Below are 20,601 nucleotides of genomic sequence, written 5' to 3'. Positions count from 1 at the left end.
CCCAGAGGTGACCTTGTTGCTCTCTGCAACTCCTTGAGCAGGGGAAGTGGGGAGGGAGGTGCCAGCCTCTGCTCCCTGGTCACCGATGATAGGACATGAGAGAACGGCACAAAGCTGCACCACAGGAGGGTCAGGCTGGGCGTTAGGGAAAATTTCTGTATCATGAGGATGGACAAACACTGCAACGGGCACCTCCTAGGGAGGTGGTTGATGGCCCACTTTGGTTAGCCCTGAAGTGCTCAGGCAGTTAGACTCAATGGTCTTTGAAGGTCCCTTCTAACTGCATTTACTCTACTCTACATTAAGGTCTTACATGCTACCTAAGAAAACTATGGTGCAAACTGACCAAGCATCTGAAAATAAAATTGCCCTTTATATGTTGTAACCAAGCAGAGTTATTAGAATTTGACACTCCCTAGATGTTTTTGATATCCTGGGAAAGCCCAGCAAGTGCTTGGAGCCTTCTCAGCACAGAGAGAATGTGCTGGGTGTACCCTTAGTAGACTTGTGTCCCAGCTTCAGTACTGATGTTTACCCACAACAGACTGCAAACCTGGCATGGATTAAAAGCTGACTCAGCTGCACTGTTTGTCCTGCTCAGACAACAGCAGGGAACAGTGGCACATGCAAGCCTGTTCAGGTTTTCATGTGCTGAGTAAGGGCAGCGATCACAGGATGGTCATATGTTGAAACGAATTAAATAAGACCCCAGAGGATCTCTCTGTCTCTGTTTCACTTTCCACATCTCTCCTTGTCTTATGTGAAACAATTCCTGAAGTTAACAGACATTGTTCTCTGAATAAACTACTACATACAGTGCAATGCTAAATGCCCTGAAAGGTAGGCCTTAGGCTTTTCAAGCTGGATGTCCAAATTTAGTAGAGAATATTTATTATAATCTCCTATTCCCTAGTCCCTTTTCTGTGTTGTTTCTCCACTGTAAAATAGTTTACAAACAAAAGTGCCACAAAAGAAGTTTATGAATGTTTGTAAAGCATTCAGATATTATAATCATGAGCACTATAATAGAGGCCTCTAGGAAATTGGCCATTCATGTAATTTTATAACTTGTATTGAGAGCAAAGACTAAATGTACAGTAGAAAAACTCTATCTATGCAATGACAAAGCAAAAAGCAGGGTAACTATTCATTGAGCAGCACTCATATTCACACTGTAGGAAGCAGTGGATGTGGCCATGTAATTAAAGATGGTATCAGAGTGCGTCTTCCTGAATTGATGCCAGGAAAGCTATATTAATATTGCCAAGTCTTTACTTCAGAGTTCTTGACTTTGTGGCTACAGCTTTCTATGAATGTAGATGTTGAGGCACTTAAAATATAAAATTTATAGACCACTGAAACTTTTATTTATTTGTTTTAGCTATTGTATGAGCTTTCTACATTCCAGAAGAAACTGAGATATATTTGTTTTCACTGTATATAATAGCTGTTTATCTTCATCGAAGGCTTTTGCTCTAATTGCAGTAATTCTTCGTTCTTAGTTCAGAAAATCTTTCATTCTCCTCATAGTTTAGCACTACAGATACAATTAACACAATACAGTTGTAGGGTCACTGGAGGGCCAGCTAACCTGTTTATCACCATCATTTCTTTTGTAATGGAGACTTCAGGACAAGAACCACAGGAACCACAACAAACCTTCCCAGTTCTGGGATTTAGCGTTCTCATAGTATTTACCCTAACATGGGAGTGTAAATCCCAGTTGCAAGGATTTATGACAAATGAGAAGTGATAATCTGGGATAGGATCATGCTGTCCATTTCAACATCTTTAGTGTTTTTGAAAATCAGTTTCACATGACTGATTCCCTGATATTTTTTTCTGTTATGTCTTCACCCATTTTGAATGAGCTTGCCATGTAGTTCTCAATGATCTTTTCTCCCCTTTCCTCCTCCCCATTCTTCTTGTAGTAGTCACAATGTCTATATGTGGCTATACCTTACTTCTGATTTAGCCCTCTGGATTTTCTCCTTTAGCTGGGCATTCACAAAATTCAGTGTGTCATGTACCTCTGCCTTTAGCTTTATTTTACCTCCAAACCTGTGATTTGAATGAAAAACTGAAATAATCCCACCTTATCCCAGCCACAGCTAGTTATTAAAGCACATTCAACTACTTCAGATATGAGATGTGGAGATGGTTCTGACTTTGGTCCTATGCATGTTCAGTCTAGGTGGAGTAGAGAAAAAAAGTGGAAGTTGTACTCTGATGAGCCTAAATGATAATGGGTGCCGTAGTCTGAACTTCCATATCATTTTCTGTTGTGATCTTCAGTACAGCTAACCAAAGAACATTGAAGGTTCTGGTGAAATTTCTAAGAAGGCTATTTAAGATGGCTTGGTGTTTGGCTTGGTGATGAAGATCTTAGCCACATCTCAAATGGTGATGGCACACTGAGTTTATGAGCTTATTATGAGCTTAGAATTGCTATTGATTGGGTTTGCAAAGGGGCTGCCCAAGGGGAAGTTATGCTGCCAAAAAATTTCTCCAGTAACAAATTTTTCACCTCAGATGTGGTTTGGACGATCTTTGGATGTGGTTCCTCCAATGCAAAATCAAGTGGTAGAATTAGGGGAAAGACAAGTGCTAGAGTTGAAGGGAGGTGGCACAGGGGCAATTCAAAGAAGGTGAAGGTTGTAGAAAGATTTGTTTCCTTAGGACGTTTTCGTCTGACCCATGCCAAGGGGTCCCTCTCCAGAAGGACTTGGGCCATAGTATGAGAGGTAGGAGAGACAAAGCCTAGAGGTCCAGTATGAGTGGGGCTGCTATGGGGCTGCTCAAGGCAGTGATAGCCTCTAGAAAGACGTGTTCCCTAATAAATAAGATATATTCCCTGAGAAGTATTTTGAAACTTATGTCTGGAGTTCATTGTTTAATACTCAAACAAGACTTAGGGCTATCCCATGCCTAAGGCTGAGCTTGAGGGGCAGGTTAGAGTTAGGGAGGATGCATTACCAACAGTGTTAGTGGGGCTGCAAGGGGCTGCTGAAGGAAGGGTAGACTGCCAAATGAATTCTCCCTTGAGGGTTTTCTCACCTAGTCCATGGATGAGGGAGTCTGAGGTTTTCAGCCCATGTCTAGAATTGGGTTAAAAGTGCAGCAAATCTCAGAGCTGTAGTGCGAGTGGAACAGTGGGAAGGGGCTACCAAATGTTGGTTGAATATGCCAAATCTTTGTTTCCAGACTGCTTATTCATTTGACATGACTGAGGTTCTTTGACAGAGGCCAGTCCATGCCTAGGGTTGGAATAAGGAGTGAGATTAGCCCTAGAACTCCAGTGTGACTGTGACTGCTAAGGGAGAAAGACTTGTCCCCTGAGAGATTTTTCAGGGTGGTGGCCCATGACTGGGGGTCTTTGAGCTAAGCCTCAGAGCAGGTCTAGGGTAAGCATTAAGGTTGAATTAGTTTTAAGGTTAGCAGAATGACAAACTCTAGAGCTCCATTTAGAACTGAACAGGTCTGTTTGAGACAAGTCGAGTGTTAAGAAGGACTTATCTTCTAAGAAGTGTTTTGTCTGGCCCATGACTGGGTATCTTTGGCTAAGGTTTAGCCCACAGCTTTCAATAGAGTCAGGAGAGAGACGAATCCTAGAGCATTAGTTGTAATGGGACAGTAAAGAGGCTCAGCTAGATGTGCTTGAGGCTGCAAAAAAAAAAATTGCTTCATGTCTTCTTCATACAGGCTATGACAGGAGGTCTTGGATAAAGCTGGTACTGTACATACGGTTAGTGTATGTGTTAGGGTTAGGGATTTAAGAGAGATAAAGCATAAAGCACCACGGTAAGGATAGGAAGCAAAGGAGCTGCTCAAGGAGTGGTAGGCTGCCAAGAAACATTTCCACTGAGAGCTTTTTCATCTGGGCTGGTAATTCTTTTGTTTGGGCTTAGTTTTGGGGGTTCGATAGAGTTAATTTTAGGAGACAGAAGGAGTCTGTGGTTCCCAGTTGAGATCTTCTGTCAGATCTGCTCTCTACGTCAAATGAATGCATTGCACCAAAGGCAGAGACATGATCAGAATGAAATATTGCCTTAATGCTAAGGAACTGAAATGTGGTGTGACCACTCCCATGACTGGAGTGCTACATTGACTGGCTATAGGCTCTTCAGAAGGGACAGGCAACACAGAAGGGGTGGTGGCATGGCTCTCTATATTAGAGAGTGTTTTGATGTTGTAGAACTCGAAACTGGGAATGATAAGGTTGAGTCCTATCGCTTAGGATCAGCGGGAAGGCTAACAAGGCAAGCATCCTGGTGGGGGCCTGTTACAGATCGCCAAACCAGGAAGAGGAGACAGATGAGGAGTTCTACAGGCAGATGGCAGAAGTTGTGAAATCACCAGCACTTGTTCTTGTGGGGGACTTTAACTTCCCAGACATATCCTGGAAATACAATAAAACTCAGAGAAAGCAGTCTAGGAGGTTTCTGGAGAGTGTGGAAGATAGTTTCCTGGTGCAGCTGGTTAGTGAGCCTACTCACTACTCACTACTCGGGGAGGTGCCCCGCTGGACCTTCTGTTCACAAACAGAGAAGGACTTGTGGGAGATATAGTGGTCAGGAGCTGTGTTGGGCAGAGTGACCACGAAATGGTAGAGTTCTCTATTCTTGGCAAAGTCAGGAGGGGAACCAGTAAAACTGCTGTCTTGGACTTTCGGAGGGCAGACTTTGAGCTGTTCAGGACACTGGTTGGCAGAGTCCCTTGGAAGGTGGTTCTGAAGGGCAGAGGAGTCCAGGAAGGCTGGGCAATCCTCAAGAAGGAAATCTTAATGGCTCAGGAGTGGTCTGTCTCCACGTGTCCAAAGACAAGCTGATGCGGGAGAAGACCAGCCTGGCTGAACAGAGAGTTGTGGCTAAAGCTTGGGGAAAAAAAAAAAAAAAAAAAAAGAGGTTTTATGGCCTTTGGAAAAGAGGGCAGGCCACTCAGGAGGACTATAAGGATGTTGTAAGTCTGTGCAGGGACAAAATTAGAAAGGCCAAAGCTCATCTGGAGCTCACTCTGGCTACTGCTGTTAAAGATAACAGAAAATGTTTTAATAAATCCATCAACACAAAAAGGAGGACTAAGGAGAATCTCCATCCTTTACTGGATGTGGGGGGAAACTTAGTGACAAGAGATGAGGAAAAGGCTGAGGTGCTTAATGCCTTCTTTGCCTCAGTCTTTACCATCAAGACCAGTGGGTCTCTGGATACCCAGTACCCTGAGCTGGTGGAAGGGGATGGGGAGCAGAATGTAGCCCTCATAATCCATGAGGAAATGTTTGTTGACCTGCTACAGCACTTGGATGTGCACAAGTCAATGAGGCTGGATGGTATCCACCCGAGGGTACTGAGAGAACGGGTGGAAGAACTGGCTAAGCCACTTTCCGTCATTTATCAGCAGTCCTGGCTATCAGGGGAGGTCCCAGTTGACTAGCAGCTAGCAAACATGATGCCCATCTACAAGAAGGGCCAGAGGGTAGACACGGGGAACTACAGGCCTGTCAGTTTGACCTCAGTGCCAGGGAAGCTCATGGAGCAGATTATCTTGAGTCATCACGTGGCAATTGTAGGGGCACCAGGTGATCAGGCCCAGTCAGCATGGGTTTATGAAAGGCAGGTCCTGCTTGACAAACCTGATCTCCTTCTATGACAAAGTGACGTGCTTGGTGGATGAGGGAAAGGCTGTGGATGTGGTTTACCTTGACTTCAGCAAGGCTTTTGACACTGTTTCCCACAGCATTCTCCTCAAGAAACTGGCTGCTCTTGGCTTGGACTGTTGTATACTTCATTGGGTTAGAAACTGGCTGGATAGCCGGGCCCAAAGAGTCGTGGTGAATGGAGTTAAATCCAGTTGGAAGCTGGTCACTAGTGGTGTCCCCCAGGGCTCTGTACTGGGGTCAGTCTTCTTTAATATCTTTATTGATGATCTGGATGAGGGGATCGAGTGCACCCTCAGTAAGTTTGCAGGCGATATCAAGTGCATGCGTAGATCTGCTCGAGGGTAGGAAAGCTCTGCTGGAGGATCTGAATAGGCTGCACCGATGGGCTGAGGTCAACTGCATGAAGTTCAACAAGGCCAAGTGCCGGGTCCTCCACCTGGGGCGCAATAACCCCAAGCAGAGCTACAGGCTGGGAAATGAGTGGTTGGAGAGCTGCCAGGCAGAGAAGGACCTGGGAGTGATGGTGGATAGTCGGCTGAATATGAGCCAGCAGTGTGCTCAGGTGGCCAAGAAGGCCAACAGCATCCTGGCTTGCATAAGAAACAGTGTGGCCAGCATGTCTAGTGATTTTGATTGTCCCCCTATACTTGGCTCTGGTGAGGCCGCACCTCAAGTACTGTGTTCAGTTTTTGGCCCCTCGCTACAAGGACATTGAGGTGCTCAAGCATGACCAGAGAAGGGCAACGAAGCTGGTGAGGGGTCTGGAGAATAAGTCTAACGAGGAGCAGCTGAGGGAGCTGGGCTAGTTCAGCCTGGAGAAAAGGAGGCTCGGGGCAATCTTATTGCTCTCTATAGGTACCTTAAAGGAGGTTGTATCAAGGTGGTGATTGGTCTATTCTCCCACATGCCTGGTGACAGGATGAGAAGGAATGGGCTAAAGTTGTGCCAGGGGAGGTTTAGGTTGGATATTAGGAAGAATTTTACCAAAAGGGTTGTTAGGCACTGGAATGGGCTGTCCAGGGAAGTGGTTGAGGCACCATCCTTGGAGGTCTTTAAAAGATGTTTAGATGTAGATCTTAGGGATATGGTTTAGTGGAGGACTTGTTAGTGTTAGGTCAGAGGTTTGACTGGGTCATCTTGGAGGTCTCTTCCAACCTAGATGATCTGTGATTCTGTGAACAGAATGGAAGGGAAGAAAACCTGCTTTGCATACTCTTTATTTAGATGTGGATTTTTTAATTTTTTTTTCCCCCCACTGGGGTTTTATCTTTTTCTAGGCATGTTGCCAGATGCTGGAAACTGCCAGGGATATAGCATTGCAGGCATTTGCCTTCCTCTTTAGGGATTCTGCCTGTGGCTATGCAGCATGCAATACCCTTGGACCATGTTACTTTTCCTCTCTTCCACTTTCCAGATTAGAAGTTCTTGTCATCTTCCTGTTATAAGACCAAAAAAAAAAAAAAAAGGGGGGAGTGGGGGAAGGTGAAGAAGCAGATTTTTTTTTTTTTTTTTTTTTTTTTTTTTTTTTTAAACTGAGCAAACATATGGATACACCAAGCAGAGCTAGGTAGATGAATGCTGTGGTAATTAGATAGCAGCAGTTCATTGCGCACTGTAAGACAGAGGACGTCTGAGCAAAGAAGGTGGTGGAGCCGAGTAACACCATCAACTTCAGCTGAACTTTTGACTCGGTTTTGATTCAAGCTGGACTGAATGGGTGAGCGTAGGTGACACGATCATTATTTCTCAGGAACTTGCCCATCAGGAATAACCACCAGCATTCAGCTTGATGAAGTTTTATAATTTATTTTCCTGGAAGAAAGGGGCTATAGAATAGCAGCATGGGTATCAGTAGTGATACTATTAGAGTCGGGAAATGTCTCATTATCAAGTCTGCTATGGTCCATGTGTGATCCTGTGGGTTAAAAAACCTGCCAGTGGAATTGATCACCAGTAGAGATGGGATCACTACACTCTGCATGACCACAACATACCTCACTGGTATTCTCATATGGGGACATCATCTGCACCAAGTAAAGACAGTGTTTGTTATAGACCTACATGGAGGTAATATTTTCTGTCCCTAATGTCTTCTTATACATGTATCTTGTGGCCAGAAGTGACCTGAAAGTCACCTGCAATTGTTAATTAAAGTGTTCCTGTGAGTTTTGAATGATGGTGGAAACAACAATTTCTGAGGAAGCTGCTAGAAACAATCCCCCAAAAGCAGGTCTGACATTCTATAGTGAAAATGGAGAAAGAATGGGATGTTGAACACACTGCTTGCCAAGATATTAAATGGCATGCTCCTGGGTCTCACTGACAGAAGGGCAACAACAGCTCCTGCTAGAAACAGACACTTATGCCAAAGTCTGAATGCACTTATTTGTGCCATATGATGCACATATCCGGCATTGATAATGATGACCCAAAATGATCTAGCTGCAAGCTGAAGTTCAGAATAAAACTGTGAATTAATCACTGATTCAAGAAGCTCCTGAACTGACTAGTGTCAGTGGAAGACACAGATGTTAGCGATACGGCTGGTTAGGTAACCTGGTTGTGGATGGTGCTTGATGTTTTAGTTTTTTTAAGTAAAAAACAAACAAACTGCTTTTCCAAGTGTCCTATTTCAAAACCTTCATTTAACTTGGAACTATAAAAACAAACAGATTTACCAATGAGAGGGTGGTGTTGTGCTCTGACCTTCCTATCCCACAGAACTATATCCGATGGTGAGCAGTTTGATTCATTATTACCCTTAGAGTACTTTTTCTTCTAAAATACATGCTTTTGGATGAAGTAAAATATTAAGCCTTTTGAAGCATAAGCTCAATCACTAGTAATTGAAATAAGCCCTTCACCCTTTATAAAGGGAGTTTAAACTTCCATTTATAATGAAAATAGTACTTTGAATTCAGATGTGCTTTTGTTTAAAAAAAAAAAAAAAAGTGAATAGCAAATTAATTTATTTGCTTTGAGGTTAAGGAGTTATTTGTTTTTCTACATAATTATTGCAAACCCAATGACTTTGGACTAGGAAGCCCATATTAGCCTAGGAAGCTGTTAAAAGTAGTCTTCATGATATTTTTCTGAAACGTACTAATCACATCATATGAAGTCATGCAAATTAGGGAATACACAATATGTGTCCGCTTTTCGCCGTCTGTAATAATTGCCTCAGTTACACTTGTCATATACTGTTTGTTCTAATTATCTTATTTTGCCAGCAGCATCTTTTTACATGCTGAATTTGCTTGGAATCAGATGCTCAGTCCCGATGACTGATGATCAGGAAACACTTCTTTACTCAGTGACTGAGGAGTGACACAGGTTGCCCAGACATCCCTGGTGATCTTCAAAAAACACCTGGACATGGTCCTGGGCAAGCAGCTGTGGGTTACCCTGCTTTAGCAGGGGGTTGGGCACCAGATGCCCTCCAGAGGTCCCTTTCAACCTCAGCTGTTCTGTGATTCAGTGAATATCAGTTCAAATTCTTTAAAAGCATATAGTTTGCTAGTATGCAGATGTTATTCTCAAGCATATGTATTTAGAAATTTCACAAAGGTTCTAATTAACTTTTTAGGGCAGATAAATTTTCTTTGGGATTTGAATTGTGTTTAACTATAGTGTACTCTGTCCTCTCATTCCTTTGATGAGAACATCAGTCAAGGATTTGAATGTTTATTGATTACTTTGTTTTCTATAGCATACTTAATGAATTAATTAAATAAATTAGTAGAATTAATAAGCTTACTAATTAAAATTATTACTAGAACATTCCAACTTTTTAATTAGATTCTTTTACTTGCCAAATATTTACCAAGGCCTATTTTACCCAAATCAATGTCAAGTCAGAAGACAGGAATGCAGTCTAGATTATCTGGGTTTCATTTTCTTTTGTTAACAAAGGATACTAGTGTAGGCTAGCACCATCTGTATTTACCTCTTTTTATTTCCTCTTTATTCATACAAAAACATTTATCATTCTGCATGCTTGGTCAGCCAAGGTTTCACCCAATGTTCTGATTTATTTTCTTCATTTCTCTTAATGATTGGAAGCATTACAGATACTAAAGCAATTTGTTGATGACTCCTCCTGTACTTTTCACTAGTAATTGACAAATCAAGTAGCTGAGTAGGCAACTTACATGTCATGTGATACACTGATTTATCTTAAGAGTTTGCATAATAAGTTTATCTCTGATTAATTTAAAAGGAGTTCGCCTGTGGGTATATGGCATATCTTTGATAACTGTTTATCAACATTTACCTCAAATAAGGGGCAGAGCTAATCTTGGAAAGTACTTTGTATGTTTGCTGGATAGAAGCTGAATGCCAACCCAATTGAAAATACTGACTCATCTCACTCTTATTTCAATTTATTTTACATTCAGCACAAAGCAGCAAGAGAGATAGCTAGTACCCTCAGAGGAGGAAACTAAAACTATTGTTTGATCAACACTTTCTAAACTACAAGTATTAGTGACAGAGGAAAAGTTTTGCAAATATTTTAATTTTAAGAGAAATATCCAGGAGTAGATTTTCATAGAATATTGATGTTCAGATGTTTGCTCTGACTTGAGAGACATTGCTGTTTGTTGAACAGCAGCAAAGCTGAAAAATTGCCAGTAACTCATTTGAGATACCAACATGGAAGTGGGATGTGGAAGGCCTTAGCATGGATGACCTCTTGGAACCCTACTGTATTTCTGTAGCTTTTGGAATTTTTTACTTTTAAGACGTCAGGATTTAGTGCATACCTCTGCATTGTTCAAATGATGTCAATTGACTTAGCATCAGTTTCTGTTATGGTAGCATTGGCAAAATTTCTGGGTGAATTTTTCTTGAGACAAAGCCAATCTGTGGCTTTTGAATTTTCATTGCCTTGAAATCAGTAGGACTTTCCATCAGCAATAGAATCCAGATTTCACTCAAATGTGCAAGCAATATTTAATAACAATAATTTTGTCATATAGTTTGTAGGGTTTTCTTTTATATTTTTCCATGTTATTGGAATTTTAATTAGCATATCACACAATATGTTTTAGTAAATTTACAGCAAACTTGTAAAACTGAAATTGTCTTTCTAGCATGTTTCACTGACCGGTAAAATTAATAATTTTTATTTGTTTAGATGGTTTTTTGGCCCAATCAAGCGAGCAGATGCCGAGAAACAGCTGTTGTATCCTGGAAACCAGTCAGGAGCCTTCCTAATTCGAGAAAGCGAAAGTCTAAAAGGCGAATACTCACTTTCAGGTATATTCTAGCTTTTCACCTTAAACTATGTTTAAAATGTTTTTCAGGGTCTGGACATTTACTTTTTCATTACAGAGTGGTCATGAAAATTAAATTAGTTTGTGATAATATTTATTACCCAGGAGATATATAAAGAAATCTTGGCAAGGGTAATTTATTTTTTTTACTAACTTTCATTTCATAGGCTTTGGTTATTATTATGATCAGAACACAAATTATCTTTCTTGTGCTTAGTCCTTCCAGTGTTCTAGTTGTCTTGAAACTATTTTCATGCTAAAAATGTCAAAAATACCTTAACTGCTCTTCAGTGTGGTGCTGACTGGTACATAAAATAGCAATTAAACACATCTTAGCAGGTGTCAGCAGTTTAAGAAAATGATGTGTCTGCTAGAATACAACCACAGGTTTATGCTTACTTGTTGTAAGGGGAAAGTGATGGGAAGATATTCAAAGCTGTTCTTCAAAATCAGTTGTATTTAATTGAAAAGTTACTTGTAAGTATTGGTTAAAAGTTAGATTTATAATGATGATATTTTGAAATATACTTTCAGTCCATTATTTGAATCCAAAAGACTATCAAATAAGAACATCATTATTTATTTGCATACATTTCTATGCCATCTTTTTGTGTCATAGACATTTTCCGTAATAGATGCACATGATTATTCATTGGTTATTTTTCATGGACATTTTTTATCAAACCTGTCATAACAGTGTGCATCAAGAATGTAATGTATCTGAGACAACACCCAAACTTCCTAATGTTCTCTATGTATTTAATTCTATAATCCAGTAAAGAATCTTGATGTTTGTGAATAAACTTTAAGCTGTCATGTGTGGATTTATGTCAGTAAAAGGAGTCTTGTGCATAACCAAGTGCTTTCACATTGAATCCTCTTCTGCCTGGATGTTCATGTCAGTCATCTTCTCAGTATAACTAAAAAATTCATTGAGCAACTTAGTGAACTTCTGAAACATTCTTGGTTTCTCTTTCTGAATTAGAAAGAAAGGGTATGTATATACTTGCACTGTCTTGTTGTAATACGAGAAGGTTACTTTTTATTGCCAAGACAAAGAAATATACGTTGCTCATGAAGTGAAATACAGGGAAGTTTATGAAATAAATATGATATTTACTGTTCTGGGAGAGTTCCTTCCACAGTTTTCAGCTAGCCCACAAGGAAGTTTGCTTTTGCTAAGAAGCACTGATATGAAAACTAACATCAACAAGGAGTCAGACTGCTCCCAAACTGTGACAGAACTGACCCACTGTGTGCACACCCTTTTATCCAAAGATCATACTGTAGCCACAGACTTTTAAAAGTGTTTTCCCTTGATGTGCCAACTTATCCCCGTCTTACATGCTGTCAGCTTCCTTCAAGTGTTCTTCATCAGTGAACTGATTTCATTTAAAGAACTGGGCTGGACTGATAACGGTATGGTGTTATGCAGGAAAGGATAGCTATGCCTGTATTACCTGCTTAAAGCTAGCACTTGAATACATGTTACCTTACTAAAAATCAATGAAAAACCTTGTGCTTGTGCACCTAGGGGTGGAAATGCAATTTCTTTTTATTATTCCCCAAGAGTAGCCTTCTAGAAAAGATTCAAAATCTTAATTCCTTACCCTACCTCCTGACTAAATCTCTGAGATGAAGGCAGCAGTACCTTATTTACAGTATGAAGTACTACAGAAAGTCAGAGAATGAAAATAGACATTAGTCCAGCATTCATGATAGGATGAGATCACCCTTGCTGCTGTTCATTGTTTTCCTTCCAGATCCTGGGTAGATACTATATGATAACTTATTTAGTATATTTGAGTCAACTAAGTAAGCTTGTAGCACAATTTTTATTTTTCAGATTTGTATATAAGCCTGATAGGGAACAGGAGATTTGAAGAGGGCTTATAATAACAAGATACAACCATCTATTTGGATTTCTTCCATGCTGGTTTGTTTGATAACAGAAGAACTGAAGAACATTATATATGTGGAGGCAAGGCTCCAGCTACAGCAGCCAGACCTCCTTTGAGCACAAGTTTGGGTTGCTCTCTGAGCATATATGCATGTATGCAAGGGCCATCTCAGATTTATTAAATATTTGTGCTCTCTTAGGCAAAGAAGGAAAATAAACTCTGAAACAATCTTTAGACAGGGAGTATTAATGAAATGATTTACCGCTGCTGTTAGATTTTTTAGCAGCTTCCCAGGCTTGAATCTAATTTAGCCTCGACTTGCTACTTAATCTTGAATAAGCTAAATATTATTATTGCTTACTAATCAGGCTTGACTGAATGGTGCCTATTTTGTGTTTTGCAAGCTCTTTGTTTCCAGTGTAAGAGTACATATAATGGTCGGGATATTGTATGTCCATAGTCTCATTACTTATGTATACTTTTTGAGAGATTTTTTGAGAGATCAGCATTCTAATGTAAATGCTGAAGTGGGTTGTAATATGGGGAGAATTAATTGGACAGAAGGTTGTTTAGTTCCTCAGATATTATGAAAAATGCATTTTTTTTTTTTTTTTTTCTGAATCTCTCCTGGAGAGAGAGAGTTCTATCAGCAGTAATGGAACACTCAAAGCAAAGCAATGTTTTCTTGAGGAGCAGTGACTCAGGACTATTTCTTTTAGGATGTCTTGGAGAAGTAACCATCTCCCATTTGGAATATATTCTGATTTCTGTTTCCAGCTTTTTCAGTGTGGAAAAAAAAGACCCCCAAACTCCCATCATCTGTAGGACTGATTGGATGTGCTCTACTTGCTATTGCTTCTCTGGTTTCACTCCAGAGAAGATGATAATGGCTAAAGAGTGATAACCTACCTTTCAGAATTAAGGTCTTTCAGATTTTTTTTTTACTGACTGTACAGTCTAACATTCTTTTTCCTTTTTTTTTTTTTTTAGTTTTATTTTGCGTAAGAAATAGAAAAGGAGAGAAATTTTTACCCAGACACACATAAACTGTTAAATTTTATGACTTTCATGGTTGATATCCACACTCATGTGGGCAATGTGAAAGAGATTTAATGTTAATGAGAGAGAGAAATGGATCTTTTTAGAATAAGGAAGAGAAAGAAAAAGAAAGGAAGGAGGTAGGGAGAGAGAAGCAGTAAGCCCTGCCATTCCTTATAAAGGACACTTTTCACTTCTATCTTGCCTTGATGGAAAAACTCATATTTCATTTAAAAAAAAAAAAAAAAAAAAAAAAAAAAAAAAAAGACAAAGGACTATTTAAATTAAAAATAAAAAGCGGTGTTCAGAAAAGCTTTTCTCAGCTGCAAATGGTTAAATGGAAAGCATATCAAACTACATAGGGCACTGAGATGTGTTGCTATCATTTTAAAGTGTTTGACATTTTAAAAATAGGTTTTCCCATTTTAAAAATGCACATGTTGTAGACAGATTTTTATGTTGATGACTCCAGCATCTGGTGTGAAATATATTAAATTTTAAACCTGTTGGTGCCATCTTAGACATTGCCTCTTTTTAATTAAAAGCCATAATTTAGATGTGCTCAGCTTAATTGAGTATCATTGCCAATGATAGCAGGAGGCTCTCTACTTCCCCCCTTACTGAATAATGGTATCTAAAAGACTGATTGCATTAAATGGCAATGGAAATGGTTTGTGTTATCTTCCTTTTTATTATTTTTTTTTCTTTCTTCCCCCCACCAAAATATTGTGTGGTTTCCACTAGTCCAGATTGGCTTTAGGCCTAGGAAAAATATGTAATCATTTAAGGCAGCAGACTGATAGGAGTGGCAAAATCATGGCTGTAGCAGAAGACTGATCTCGGAACAGCCACTGCACACATCTGTGCTGGTGAGAGTGATCCAACAAGCCTCCTTCCTTCTGGCCCCACCTGGGACATGATGACCGGGCACCACTTTTGGCCTTGAGAAAGGCAGGCTGTGGCCCAGTTGCTGAAATGTCTCTTCCTTCTTCTGATGAAGGACAGGGGGGAAGTAAGGGCTCGGAACTCCAGGGCTTCTTTTAGCTCCTGCTTTCCCTTCCTGCCTACTGCTCTGCATTGTCAGTGCTGGGGGAGGACTGCTGGGAGGAGAGATGCTGGGATGCTGGCAGTGATGATGGCCTAGTGTCTCCATGACTCATTTGGTGAGGATGTTGACTCTGCTACTGTCACCATAAAATTTAATTTTGCTGCCCTGGGCTGTAAATTACTTTATTCTCATCCTTGCAGTTGCAAAATTTATTTCTGCATGGCCCAGACTTGCAAAGATGGGAAACAGGGAGAGAAGAATGCTTCTCTTAAACTAAACCATGAAGAAATCTAATAGGGAGCTGAGATTCTTTGGGGGCAAGGAAGTTGAGGAGAAAGCCACTGCAGTCTTCAAACCCAGTAGCTGTCAAGCTGTGTGAAGCTGAAGTTGCAATCCTGTCCTGTTCAACAGTCTGGCTTGGGCCTAGGGAAAACTGGAAGCACCAAGGGGTTATGGCTAGATCTTCCCAGAGTAACATGTGCTCTGTGTCATGCATGGGCAGAGGAGTTGTGCCACTCTGCAGCTTCTGTAATTGTGCAGTGCAGCACTCATGCAGCCAGGCTCAGCCGCAGGTTACAAGTGAACAGTCCCCAGTCAAGCACTGCACCAAGCCTCCCCTTATTTGCTTATCACAGGCAAAGATTCTGTCAAACCAGACATTTTCTCCAAGTTATCCACACAACATTCCAGACTCATTTAAAGGAAATAAAAAGCTATGAAATTGCCATAAACCAGCAATGTTACCTTACAGGAATAAGAAGCCAATGAAAGTAGTATACAGTAGAATAAACCATCATTTTCCTCCACAGTCTTAAGAAATTTCCCTTTGGTCAGATATACGGCATGGTGGTCAGATATATGGCATTCTTTTTCTCATTTATTATTTCCTTGTTCAAGTCTCACTTCTTGGTTGAGGTAAGAAGGTTAGAACAACTGATTGGCAGATACTGTTTGGCTGGTCACAATTTGACATGAAATTGAGGAATGCAGTCTGAATAGCAGCAGAATGCCATGAACCGTGATAAAGTATTTGGTATCTACACAATCCAGTATAAAATGGATCCTGTCCAGAACACTGAGGTAACCATTACTCACAGATTTAGAAAACATAAGGTCAGAAGTTTGCACTGGTGTGGTCTGACGTATATACTGGCAAGCATAAAGCTTCATACAAGGCTCCTTTAAGAAATTAGAGCACATCTTTCAAACCAACTCTTACTTTAAGATTAGCTCCTTTGCAAGTAATAAATATAACACTGCTAATAATTAAAAAAGGTAGTCAAACTACTATCACTTTTGATATAATACTGAGACAAGATTAACTCAGTCATCCTGCTGCCCTTTTATGCAATGAATCATAAATAGCAATTAATTTGCCTATATGCATTTTACTTGAACCTTTGAAAAATTCAATATATTTTCAGTCTGTTGTTACTGAATTACACTTTGCTTCGTTTTTCTTTAGCACCATTTTTGAAACATGCATCACAAAAATGTAAATACATTTTATAATTAAGAAAATACTAATTAAGTGTGTTAAAATAGATTGGTATCTAAAAAGCCTGATGTAATTATCTTAACACTCAGGAGTTATATATATGTATATACAACTCCTGTAACTCAGGAGTTACAAATATTCTCATTTCTGGTCCTCATGCCAAATTGTAAACTGGTAATTCAGCTCTATAAAAATATTACTTGGGGCAGAAAGAAAATCCCTTAACATTTTCAGCAGCTCCTAATCGCCCTCTGGTGGCCTAGCATGACAATCGCACAGTACAGCAGAAAACTATTTGATCATCTCTGATAGTAATTAAGGAAGAAGATTTTTATTTTTTATTTTTTATTAGAAAAAAAGGCTAGAGAAATATACTTTATATAATCTTTGTTATTTGCAAGCAACCAATAACTTGGAATATTTTTTTCTATGTGCAATATGTAGCTGTCTGTATATTCTTCTTTAACTAATGTGATCAACAATTAAATGCCTAAATAGAGGAGAATAGTTCAGTTGGAAGGGACCTATAAAGATCATGCAGTCCAACAGCCTGATCACTTCAGGGCTAACCAAAAGTTACAGCATGTTATTGAGGGCATTGTCTAAACTCCTCTTGCCCCTGTGTAAGCATGTGGCATCAACCACCTCTCCAGGAAGCCTGTTTGTCCATTCTCATGGTACAGAAATTTTCCCTAATGCCCAGTCTGACCCTCCCCTGGTGCAGCTTTGTGCCATTCCCTCATGTCCTGTCATCGGTTACCAGAAAGCAGAGGCTGGCACCTCCCTCCCTGCTTCCCCTTCTTGGGGAGTTGCAGAGAGCAAAACTCATGCCAAGTGTTACAATATCAAGGATCTATCTACAATAGTAATTCCAGAGGGGAACAATAACAAATTTGTCAATAATTAGATATTCAAATACAAAAGGCTGATGCTGCTTATGGGATGGAAAGATATTTCCATTGAATTAATTACTTAACTAAGAGTTTCCACTAGTCAATGCACCTAAATTAAATATGTTTGCTGGAATTTCAGTTACTGAAAGGTATTATGGAGGTAAACAGCAGACGGCCTTTCCCTTGTGCTTCCCTTTGCTTTTCAGATTTTTGTCTTGTGTGACAGCACTGAGAAGGGGACAGCAATGATAATCTCCTGTATTGATAGGTGTGGAAGGAGCCACATGACCTATTGGAAAGGTGTAGTGTTAGGTGATGAGGACCAGGATGGCAAAAGAAGAATCCTTCTCCCCTATGGATCTCACTCCTCACTCCCCCTCACTTTAAAAGTACTGTGTTTTTTAATGATTTTTTTTCTCTCCTGTTTTTACCTATTGCTATTTCTGTCTTTTTCCGAAATGTGATGCTTCACATTTAGTCCTGCTCCAATGTATCTCCCCCTGGCCATTCCTCAAACTCACTGGATGATTCCCATTTTTCATTTTGGTTTGATTCTTAATTTCAGTGGTCTCCACAATAATTGAGCAGCCTGTGTCCCATCACCTTGCTCCCACACCAGCTCTAAATTAAAAAAAAACAAAACAAAACAAAGCAACAACAACAACAAAATTTATCCACACTTCAAAATGCTTGTTTCTCACTTAATTTCATTACAGTTTGGTACTTGAGCTCTGAGCATTTTTCCACCCGAATCTCCCCATATCAGAAAACCTTCCACTGATGCATGTATCTTCTTTTTGAGATGAAAAACATGTATCCTAGTATTTAAACATCTTCCTTTTAAAGTTGTGTTTTATATGGTCAGGTTTCCTTATTAGCAGCCAAATTCATTTTATGGCACCATTAATGTTAGAACTAACAGCTGAGGCATTGTTAGGAATTAAACCAATTATCCTATCCAATGCATTAGGTGCATTTCCTCCATCTCTGGTCTGCCTCTGCTTCTCTGTCTATCTCCTGCTTGCAGGGACCTAGCTTTCCTTCTGGCACTGTCAAGGAGTGCTCTGATGGTCACAGGAAAGGACACCTTGAGTATCATGAGGTGCACCTGAATAACCTACTGGAAGAGAGGAGGTGAAGGTCTTTTTGATTACAAAAGGATAGACAAGAATAAAATACATTTCAATGAAAATGGTAGTCATCAGCTATTCAAAACCAAACATTATTGTCTTTATTTTTACATATTCCAAGCACACACAAAACTTAAAAAAAAACAACAACAAAAAAAAAAAACAACATGGAAAATGTGAGTGCTTTCCAGAAAACCATGGGTTATGGACAATATATTTGCACTAACATGCTTACCAGTTCAGAAGCTGTTGTTTGGAATGTTTATACTGACAAATGGAAGATTAAAAAATGATCAATAGATTACTTTGAATTAAATGTTCCTGGCTGTTTTTGTTGTCCTACAAAAACACACAGAGAAAACATTACATGTCATGGAAAACATGTACTGCCCCATCAATAATATCCTTATGTATTGTTGTGTCGGTCCATGTGGTGGAGGCAAGAATCTCCAAACCTAAAAAGAAAAAAAAGTTAAAGAATGATAGACTGGATATGCTAAGCTATCTAAACAGTGGGCTTTGGTTTGAAAAAGAATTTGGATTGCTGGCATTTTTGAAAATAATTTATTTTAAGGTCGTCACAAATACCTTTAGAAATCTAATATCCATTATGCTCATCAAAAGTTGTATTGTACGATTGTTGTGATACCTGGAAACTTAATATATTTAAATCTTCTTAGTTTTAGATGGTGAATCTGTGAAGCACTACAGGATCAGAAGTTTAGATAAAGAAGGCTTTTTCCTGAGCAGACAGAAAGTTTTTAAAACTATGAATGAGTTTGTTTGCTATTACAGTAAGAACAGTGATGGCCTTTGTGTAGTGCTTGGAAAACCATGTTTAAAGGTAAGTGTGGATAGTAAAGTGTGCAACATAATTTTTATAAGCTAATTTGTCAGGTGTCAGTCAGAAAGTACTAACCCCGTAGCTGCTTCCACCATTTAAAAATGGTAATGATCTGCATATTTTCAGGAATTCTTGGGTAGCAGTACAGTTTCATTTTTGAGGCTGATATGTTAATAGCAAAATACCATGCCATTTTGAACAAATCATCTTGAAGTTGGAGGAGAAAATATGACAGATAATGATTTCTTAATACCTTTTTGTAATTGTATATGATGATGAAACCTCCAGCTTCATAACTCCAGCTGTGCATAAGTAATTTCTGAGACAAAACCACAAGGTAGAGGTGAGCAATACATCACTGTTCAAAAAAGCTTGCTAGGGGGATGACTTCTAAATTTTACTTTTAATGGCAGGATATTTTCTTTAGGATATTTCTTATTTCTAACAAAAACAAACATACAAACAAAAACAAACAAACAAACAAAAACAACCAAGAACTGGGCTCTATTTTGTGTTCTCAGCTTATTTAACCATGTTTGTGCTCTCAGGGAACACTCATATCAGATTCAACTTAATATGATGTAGTTACCAATGACTTGGACATTCTGCTGATAAAATAAATTTCTAAATTAACATATTATTTATTTTCTTTTACCAGGTACAAATTCCTAATACTTTTGATTTGACATATAAAACTGTTGACCAGTGGGAGATAGACCGAAATTCTTTGGTATTTGTTAAAAAATTAGGATCTGGTCAGTTTGGTGAGGTATGGGAAGGACTGTGGAACAATACCACCCCTGTGGCAATCAAAACATTAAGACCAGGTATGTGAATTGCTCTTAATTGCTAATAATGTGAAATGCTGCCAAAGCTGCTGCTTTATTTTTTCAATGGTATTAAAAAGAAACCCTATCAGTATATGCAATTATTCTTAAAATCATTGCACTTAAACATGAAGGCTTGTAAAACTCAAGGTCCAGATAGTCTTTGGTATTTTGAGTGAGAATTTTATATAGTTTTCTGTTTCAGTGTGAGCTGGACAAATTCTTATTCAATACCTATATTATATGAAAGGCAACCCCAGCAAGGCCATCTCCTTTGTACAGTGTTGCTGGTATGGAATTGTGTATACATTCCATCTGTAGGTGAAGTAATCAACTTAATTCTGGTTTGTCGTTGCTAGAATTGTTCCAAGTGACTACATGCTATATTATAAAGACTCCTTTGGAATACGTATTGTGTTAAGTTTGTTGTATTTAAGAAGTACATTAATCTCAATAATGACTGCGTAAATTTTCTTAGGTTTTAATACAC

The 20,601-nt window shown here is 39.3% G+C and overlaps 1 protein-coding gene across 1 annotated transcript in view; it reads left to right on the top strand.

Moving 5' to 3' along the window:
* Nucleotides 1–20,601, top strand: part of FRK (fyn related Src family tyrosine kinase) — a 57,081-nt gene that overhangs the window by 16,285 nt on the left and 20,195 nt on the right. The window contains exons 2-4 of the mRNA XM_032184464.1: nt 10,794–10,915; nt 19,121–19,284; nt 19,943–20,111. Of these exons, the coding sequence (XP_032040355.1) occupies nt 10,794–10,915; nt 19,121–19,284; nt 19,943–20,111 (455 nt within the window). The remainder of the gene's footprint in view (nt 1–10,793; nt 10,916–19,120; nt 19,285–19,942; nt 20,112–20,601) is intronic.

Source organism: Aythya fuligula, chromosome 3 (assembly GCF_009819795.1).
Source record: "Aythya fuligula isolate bAytFul2 chromosome 3, bAytFul2.pri, whole genome shotgun sequence".
Classification (NCBI taxonomy): domain Eukaryota; kingdom Metazoa; phylum Chordata; class Aves; order Anseriformes; family Anatidae; genus Aythya; species Aythya fuligula.
The sequence above is the reverse complement of the archived record's forward strand: the minus strand, read 5'-3'. Positions and strand labels throughout refer to the sequence as shown.